At 40.1% G+C, this 9,603-nt stretch overlaps 1 protein-coding gene across 1 annotated transcript in view; it reads right to left on the bottom strand.

Moving 5' to 3' along the window:
- Window positions 1-6,462: 6,462 nt before the first annotated feature.
- The window catches only part of LOC129816197 (rho GTPase-activating protein 6-like), a 74,151-nt gene continuing 71,010 nt past the window's right edge, over window positions 6,463-9,603 (bottom strand). The window contains exons 11-12 of the mRNA XM_055870436.1: window positions 9,110-9,314; window positions 6,463-8,650 (exon numbers count right to left, since the gene is read on the bottom strand). Coding sequence (XP_055726411.1) covers window positions 8,507-8,650; window positions 9,110-9,314 — 349 coding nt within the window. The 3' untranslated portion in view covers window positions 6,463-8,506. The remainder of the gene's footprint in view (window positions 8,651-9,109; window positions 9,315-9,603) is intronic.

The raw sequence follows: 9,603 nt of genomic DNA, 5'->3' as shown, positions 1-9,603 counted from the left end.
GATGAATTGTTCAGCAGTCTTATGGCTTGGGGGTAGAAGCTGTTAAGGAGCCTTTTGGATCTAGAGTTGGCGCTCAAGGCACTGCTTGCCGTGACCATTTTTTTGGGCCTTCCTCTGACACCACCTAGGATATAGGTCCTGGATGGCAGGAAGCTTGGCCCCAGTGATGTACTGGGCCGTACGCACTACCCTCTGTAGCGCCTTACGGTCGGACAGAGCTGCCAATTGTGAATGAAACAAAGCAGATCTGTCCAGTGGTCTGCCAGTCTTAGTGAGAGCAAGAATGTTTCACATTAAATTACTAACAGAAGGAAGGCTGAGAAGGAAGGCTGTAATTATATGTTCTGACTGAACACAGGTTCAAGGAATACACTGAGCTAAATGTAGTAACGTATAAGTAGAAACATTACCAGACCAATGTTACTGTAGCATTTTTGTTTTATTTGTATGGGGACAAACACCTTGGCCAGGAAGAGCATGAGGAGGAGCAGATGGGTTGGTGCACCCACAGTGCTGGTGTCTCCGTTCTCACCAGGACCCTGGCAAAGACAAGGAGAAAACGTCTGTCAGGTTTGGCCAAGGTACTTTATGCAGATGACTTGATATATGTCCTACTAATCTCAAGGATGACTTCAAATTAGTAATGTATGTTTTTTTTTGAGGGGGGAGTGCATTTGATTTAGGGCATTGCTTGTATATGCTATTTAAATAAGTTCACTTATCTCAGTGCTAATACCTGAATAAAATATCAAGTAAACCAGTTTCCTAGAATATATGTTGCCTTGCGCCTTTCAAATAAAAAGGTATTGCTCAGAATCAAAAGACTGACAACAAAGTGCACCCAATTACTTAAGCATGTCTTATCTTTAAAAGTAATGGTAATAATCTGAAGTCAAGTGAAAAAATGTGGGTCCTCTAAGAAGATTTTGAATTGGTCTAGGCTAAGAGGCTTAATGCAATCAGTGTTAATCCTTTAATCGGAAAGAACGTTTTCTCTAACATAAAGTGGTGTTCACTTCCTCAAATGGGTGTTTCTTATGACTGTTTAATTGGTAATGAGTGTTTTAGTAGAATACTAGTAGAAATAGCGAGTGATAGGCTCGATGCGTCAGAAGTTCTTCTAGTAGGGATAGCAGCTAATAATAGCAGTACTAAAGTAAAGCAGCATGAGACATTATGTTCGGGCTGTTCAATGTTTCCATTGATCACATTGTTAACAAAACATGTGACAGGTCTACTGAGACTGGCTGTGGAGTGCAGACATATTCTCCTGCTCTTGAATAAGTTCTAATGGATGTTCTGTTGTTCCTGCATGTCCACCCACAGTCTCAGCTACAACCTTCCTTTGTCCTCTCTGCAGCTGCTGCTGCCAGTAAACAGGTAGGATGGACCCCCCTGTGAATGACTGAGACTCCTCTCCTCCCAGCCAGCGGATCAGCTTGCATTTGTCAGTACAACCCTGATAAGAGGGGAAATCAAATATTTCAGATTTGTCAATTGGCTCTACAGTACATTGCACCCATCTCTTCAGAGCAATGTTGTTTCCTATGACTCTTTTCTATCCCAGACCTGGTCTGTTTCTTCTTAGAGAGGATGGATTTGCATGTGTGGTGGGGGTGGAGGAAGGCCTGTTTCACTCTGTACTGCAGATGGAAAGTGGAAGTGGAAGTAAACAGCAGTGTGGTTGGTTGGATTGGTTGTATTCCCTATGAAATGCATCCAGACATCCTGCTCTGTCTCTCTGGCCTGGTCAGAGAGTGTGACAAGCTATTTGGTGGCCAGAGTGGAATAGCAAAGCCTTTAAACAGCTGTTAAGGCAGATATGGCCCACGTAGTTTAACCACATTTCTCAGTGCTGAGTAAATCCCCTGGCTTTGCCTAACAAGGAGTAGACTGCTTTTGACAACAGAAGCCAGATGTCCTATTTTGGCAATTGTTCCAACGAAGAGCAGTGTGACGACTGGACATTATATTCAGCAGCACATCTTTAAGACACCCACTTGGAGATTTTGTTGAATAATGAACAAAGGCCTAGTGATGCTTTACTTATACCAAGCTTAAAAAATGTATTACTCGCAACACTGTCTGCATCGAGAGACTGAACAGAGACTAGGGTTGCAAAGGTAGGGTATATTACTAACAATCTAACTACCAGAATTTTGTTATCTTTCAAGGATTTTATGTCATCTATCACAAGACATCTAGTGGCTCCTTTGGGTACTTTAGGTTATCACAGGTGTCTGTAATAGTCTCTGGACCTCTGTGACGCCTTATAAGATTATTTAAAAATAAAAGAATGACAAAGCTGTAAACTAAATATACACCATCAACTTAGGTGGTTTAAACACCAATAGTATTCACTAAGGTCGATATCCGCTCCCCAGTGGGAATGTAATTAGCACAATATAAAAATCCCCCCAAAAATCTGTCAGTTAAATCTAGAGATATCTGTTTTTTTCAATAATGGATCCGCCTATGTGGCACTTCCGAATCTGCTGTGAAAGGTGACAGAGCTAAAGCAGTGTTTGTTAGACAATGAGACAAACCCTGAAAATCGGTCTTCTCACAAAATCATCTATAGCGTTCCGAACGGCTTACAGACTATTATGTTCCATGTAGTGAATCTGTTATTCTATGCGTTTGTATGGGCTAATAGCAGTAAGATCACTTTTTTTGTACATCAAATAATTTTTAAGGATTTTTTGCTGGATACTTCAACAGGTCTTAAAATTACAGATAAATAGCTAAATGATCCTTGTAATGACCTTCTTAAAACAATTCCAAATAGCTTAGCAGAACACTCAATTCTCCAGCTTAGACAGGGCTTAGACTGTTTAGTGCCAAAAATAAGTGGATAAACACATGTAAAATAACAAATAACAAATGTTTCCTGATCTTTCTTATATTGCGCAGATATATGAGAGATACTTCAGAACAAACTTACTTTTGATATTTTTTGGGGACTATATGTTGTTCCATGTAGTGAATATGGTATGCAATGCATTTGTAAGGGCTAATAGCAGCAAGATCAAAAAAACATTTTGATCAAATCATTTTTGTATTTACAGTACCAGTCAAAAGTTTGGATACACCTACTTATTCCAGGGTTTTTCTTTATTTTTACTATTTTCGACATTGTAGAATAATAGTTAAGACATCAAAACAATGAAATAACATATATGGAATCATGTAGTAACCAAAAAACGTGCTAACCAAATCAAAATAGATGTTATATTGGAGATTCTTCAAAGTAGCCACCCTTTGCCTTGATGACAGCTTTGCACACTCTTGGCATTCTCTCAACCAGCTTCATGAGGTAGTCACCTGGAATGCATTTCAATTAACAGGCGTGCCTTGTTAAAAGTTTATGTGTGGAATTTATTTCCTTCTTAATGCATTTGAGCCAATCAGTTGTGTTGTGACAAGGTAGTGGTGGTATACAGAAGATAGTCCTATTTGGTAAAAGACCAAGTCCATATTATGGCAAGAACAGCTCAAATAAGCAAACAAAATGACAGTCCATCATTACTTTTAAGACTTGATATTCAGTCAATCCGGAAAATGTCAAGAACTTTGAAAGTTTCTTCAAGTGCAGTCGCAAAAACCATCAAGCGCTATGATGAAACTGTCTCTCATGAAGATTGCCTGTAAGGGGTGCGTGCTGGTGGCAGGGAAGTCAGGCACAGGAGATCGAACTTGGTAGAAACGGAGCAGTTTAATAAGTGCTCAAAAACTCAGAAAACCAAAAAATACAAAATAATACAAGTGGGTACAAAACCCGTCGCACACCAGAACGTAACTTGCACATAGCTTACAAACGAACAATCACCGACTAGACATGAGGGGGAACAGAGGGTTAAATATACAATGTAATTGATGGGATTGGAACCAGGTGTGATACAAGACAAGACAAAACCAAAGGAAAATGAAAAGAGGATCAGCGATGGCTAGAAAGTCGGTGACTTCGACCGCCGAACGCCGCCCGAACAAGGAGAGGGACCAACTTCGGCGGAAGTCGTGACACTGCCACAGGAAAGGAAGACCCAGAGTTACCTCTGCTGTATAGGATAAGTTCATTAGAGCTACCAGCCTCAAAATTTGCAGCCTAAATAAATGCTTCACAGAGTTCAAGTAAAAGACATATCTCAACATCAACTGTTCAGAGGAGACTGCATGAATTGCAGCCACTACTAAAGGACACCAATAAGACTTGCTTGAGCCAAGAAACACGAGCAATGGACATTAGAATGGTGGAAATCTGTCCATTGGTCTGATGAGTCTAAATTTGTGATTTTTGGTTCCAACCGCCGTGTCTTTGTGAGATGCAGAGAAGGTGAACAGATGATCTCTGCATGTGTGGTTCCCACCGTGAAGCATGGAAGGAGGTGTGATGGTGTTGGGGTGATTTTCTCGTGAAACTGTCTGTGATTTATTTATAATTCAAGGCACACTTAACCAGCATGGCTACCACAGCATTCTGCAGCAATATGCCATCCCATCTGGTTTGCCCTTAGTGGGGCTATCATTTGTTTTTCAACAGAACAATGACCAAACACACCCCCAGGCTGTGTAAGGGATATTTGACCAAGAAGGAGAGTGGTGGAGTGCTGCAACAGATGACCTGGCCCCCACAATCACCCGACCTCAACCAGATTGAGACGGTTTGGGATGAGTTGGACCGCAGAGTGAAGGAATAGCAGAAAAAAAGGAAAAAACTCATTCCAGGTGAAGCTAGTTGAGAGAATGCCAAGTGTGTGCAAAGCTGTCATCAAGGTAAAAGGTGACTACTTTGAAAATTCTGAAATTACTACATGATTCCATTTGTGTTATTTCATAGATTTGATGTCCTCACTATTATTCTACAGTTTTGAAAATAGTACAAATAAAGAAAAACCCTTGAATGAATTGGTGTCCAAACTTTTGACTAGTACTGTATATTTTTTGATACTTCAAGTGGTCTTAAAATTCAAAATAAAATAGCTAAATTATCCAATTCCATTTAGCCTAGTAGAACCCCCTCCCCCGGCTTAGACTCGGGCCAGGCTCTGATGGGTTAATATGAGGGTTTCAGCATAAAATATCTTTTATATATATTTTTTACAAACTTTTATTTATTTACTATGTAAATATGCATTTGTTGTCAATGTTTTGGTCTCAAACTGGTGGCAGTTGTGGGGGAAAACAGTCAATAGTTGGAAGATTTGCAGCGTTAATTGAAAATAATATAATAATAATAATAAAATAGATGCTTTTTTCATTAATTAGGCTATTTCCTCTTGAACCATATAGTTTAACTACTAGAAAGTCAATGACATTATGGACACAGATATAATAAATGAATCCTACATATTAATATAACGTGTACATTTTACAGTAATTTTACAGTATAAATTACCAAAGTTACAATAGATTGCCATATAATTTTTGTTAATTACCAAAATTACTGGTGGCTTTGGTAAATTATAGATAACTTTGCAATCCTACAGTAGCTGAGACACACGCTGTAAATAACCAAAACCTACAAAAAGGAAGATAAACAACCATTTATGGATATTCAGCAAAATAACACAGGTATTGCAACCATGGTGAAGATAGAATGTTATAATTTAGAAAAAGTTAAAATTTAGAAAAAATTCCTAAATTTCCCTATTATACTAACAAATTCAAAAGATATGCAATGCAGGAAAATACGGTCATCGAGAACAGGACATTCCGTTTGGTCATGGTTCCCTCTTGTGGCCGTTCAAAGAAATAATTTGATTCTAGGTCACATTAACATCAACAAACACTGTATTTTAATTTACAACATCTATATGCTCAAATATTTTGCGTAATCTCACAAAAATCATACTCCACCCGTAAGCAAACAGAGTTAAGTGGCGAAAGGACCATATAGTGGCGAAAGGACCATATAGGATTGGGCATCATAACTCACCCCACCCATAAAAAGATAAGCCAGTAATCAGGAAGCGAGTTTGCCTGTGTTCCAGTCTGGGGAGAGGAGAGGTGAACTCCCTATGGTTATGTCTGGGACCCTCTGATCCACTTCCTGGTTTGTGAGAGGGGTTTCTCAGAGACCAGACAGCTCCGGCTCCGGCACTTCATTACAGTGTTGAAATTTGCCAGAATTAAATCTTTATGGAGTCTGCGGAGAAGCTGCAAAGAGACACCTTCCGCTCCAGTTCATTAGAGTGTGAACCACTCACATTGTTCCTGACTTCCCTTTACACAGAATGGGCACATAAGAAGTAAGAGCGAGAATAAATCAATGTAGTAGTTGGAGCATACTGACAGAACTCTGTGAAGTAGAAATTAATAGGCATTTTAAAGACAGTAAGAGGTTATAGCCACATAACCTTCTGCGTCATTTTTAGTTTCTATGTATAGTTTTACAGAGGATGATAACAAGATGTCACAAGCCGGCTCATAGCCTGTGACAAATGAGAGGACACGAACAACAGGTATAGGCCAATTTAAAAGTGTTCTTTATTATTAAACAAACTATGAACTTAAACTAAGAAAAAGGAATGAGGTGTGGATGTATCATAATGTAAGGTGTATGGGTGCATGAATATGTGTGTGTGAACATGACTGAGTGAAAACTATGCAAAACTAAAAAGGAACAAACAAATCATGAGCATACCTGGAGGAGCAGAGAGAGAGAGAGAGAGAGAGGTGATTAGTAAGCAGTTTTATACCCTGAGCCCAGGTGGCTCCAATCACTTAACGACCCTCCTCTGCCTGCAGGAGGAACCGCCCCCTGCACTGCAGAGGAGGAGCCGTGACAAAGATGATAAAATTACTAATATCACATCATGGAAGTCATAGGAAAATGAACATACAGTAAAACAATCAGGTGGAAGAAGGGTTGGAGTTGGCAATAATACCGTATTAAAGCAGCTTGATTAGATTAAAAACATGTCAATACTGATGCTGCCCAAGGTACTAAAGCATGACTATTAGCATTAGCAACGTAATGTTAAGTCAAAGTGAACATGAACAAGTCTTACTAGCATGACTAGCCATCTCAGAGACAATACTGTAGTTGTTATTAAGGCATAACGTTTGGTCAGGACAAACAAACAACATTTCCCAGCAAATAACAACGAAAAAAAACTCAATGAAAGTCATGACCATATTTATATCTTAGTACAGTACCTTCACTTCCCCTCAAAAGCTATAAAACAAATTATAGGGGAGAAGAATAAAACAAACAAACTTGGTACATTTCATGACAGTGGCATTCAATCACAAACTGAGTGATGCTTTTGTCTTTTTCTGTACTCCGTATTGTGGAATTACATTCATAATGTTCTGTATCGTCAAGTTTCATTTTCCTTCAAATAATCAAAACAGTTAGATGACAGTTACTGTTTTATTTGGATGCGTGAACAAGTCAATGAATTAATGACTATTTCAATCAGTTACAGAAGGCCACAAACATTAAAATTAGTTATAAAAAGCAAGTGACCTAAACAGTTAAGTTCAATATCACTATCAAAAAACACAAACAATCAATTTTCATTTGTTCGGCAATAGCTCCACCAAGATACAAATAACACAAAGACACTTACAGCATCGAACATAATTTGATGTCATGTTTCACTAAGAAAGTTGTATTTGATTTTGCTTATAACATATCTGCATTATATCTCACAGGGTGATATTACAATACAAAAACAAACATTACGTGTAGGCTATTAGTACCAATACGTTTAGGATACATTCAGATTAATTATCACATCATTGTTCTGAGTTGAAAGAAAATTAAAAAACATAAAGGAAAGAAAATTTAGTATTTAGTTACTATGGGTAAACAATATTCAGATAGTCACATGTCAGTGATGCTAATTTGTGTCTCTGTTGAGGTACTGTCTTAGTGGCAAAATGTTGGAGTCAGACTTCTGAAATATGAAAACTGTAAGACACACATCAAGAGTGAAATAACAACATTTACTCACAGACAATTGGCACATCTCAGTAAATTGAACCTACAATTTAGAGAAGGACAAAGTAGTTTGAGCGAGTGCGTATAAACATCACACCAGTGTCTCTGGTAGAGTGTATTGTCTGCTGATAGGAGCTGCCCTATCTGCCACCTCTCCTTCTGCAACTCTGGGCTGCCTGACACCTTCCCTTCCAGAGGACCAGAGGAGGGGGTCGTAGGGGCCACAGTCTGGGGCCCAGGGCTGCTGCTGCCCTGGGGGGGGGGGCAGTTGTGGATTCTGGGTGGGTCACACACCCAGGCTGGTGCGTGGAAGGGCAGAGGGAAGGTGTGGAGAAGTTCCTCTGAGCGGTCCAGAGTCGGAAGGGGGAGGCCTTCCATCCACCCTGCCGCCAGGCCTGCCTCTGAGGGAGGGACTGGCAGGCTGTCCCATTCCGCCCATTAGCGCAATGTCCTCTGGGCTGCAGCCCCCTGGTTGGCCCGGTGGCCGGTGAAGTAATAACAGGTCTGTACCCTCCAATCTCCGTCCTCTCTTCGTCAGAGGGCTACTGCTGCAGCAAGTCACTGGGGGGTGTGGCCTGCACTCAGGCATACCAATTGAGGTGTAAGATCATCTGACACGCTGTTTGCTGTTGTTACCTTGGTGACCGTCGAGTCCCTCCAATGAGCCACAAGAGCTGCATTCTGAAACGTCGCCATGGGAAACTGGGGGAAACCATGTACACATAATCAAAGTCTTATCTCCACCTAGTGAACATGTAATTTATTCTAGGTTGCAGGGTTTCAAAGAACAAAGAATGAGACATGCTATTCAAAGACAATGAACATACCAGTGATATGAGAGGAATGCCAGGCACCCCAGAAATGTTAATCAGGTGTGTCTAATAGAAAAATCTGAAATATTCTTCATATTAAGCAGCAATATACAATAGTGTATTAGTGGTATTTTCAGAGATGAAATGACCAACAACTTGATCATTGGACAGCTCCGCACCTCTCTGATTCAGAGGGGTTGGGTTAATTGTCGGAAGACACATTTCAGCTGAATGCATTCAGTTGTACAACTGACTAGGTATATCCCCCTTTCCCTTTCCTTTTCCCCTTTGCCTGTGGATGGTGAGTGGTACTGTAGCTGTCGCTGGGACAACCTTTGACGTGGCCCACCAGTGTGTACTGCTCGGAGACCTTGAAGAGCCTGTCAGAGAGGGGGCTGCTGTCCCCCTGGTCCTGGGAGAGCAAGCGCTCCGACAGCACTGGAGAGTTGATTTCATAGGGGGACACATCCGCACTGGAGGCCTTGTTGGAGTCACTGGAGCAGCGCCTCTCACTCAGAGAGAAGGGATCCTCAATCATCAGCAGGCCTGGACCACTATTGGAAAGAGGAGAGAACCATTATGAAGAAGAATCTGCGCCCTAGTTACAAAGTATGCCATAATGTACAGATAAGTAGGGAACATTTGTAGTTCCACATTATAAAACAATTAAAATTGATTAGTAAATCATGTATTCAATGTATTAATCATTACTCACACATTTGTACATGTTATTAACTTATTTAGTCAGACATTTATAAACAACTTTCAAAGTATTTAATAATGATTTATAAGATCATTCATAAGATGTTTAATATAGGCCTTTATAAACCAAATATTTGTGCG

This window comes from Salvelinus fontinalis, chromosome 19 (genome assembly GCF_029448725.1).
Source record: "Salvelinus fontinalis isolate EN_2023a chromosome 19, ASM2944872v1, whole genome shotgun sequence".
Classification (NCBI taxonomy): domain Eukaryota; kingdom Metazoa; phylum Chordata; class Actinopteri; order Salmoniformes; family Salmonidae; genus Salvelinus; species Salvelinus fontinalis.
Note: the sequence above shows the minus strand (reverse complement) of the source record. Positions and strands in the feature narration are given on the sequence as shown.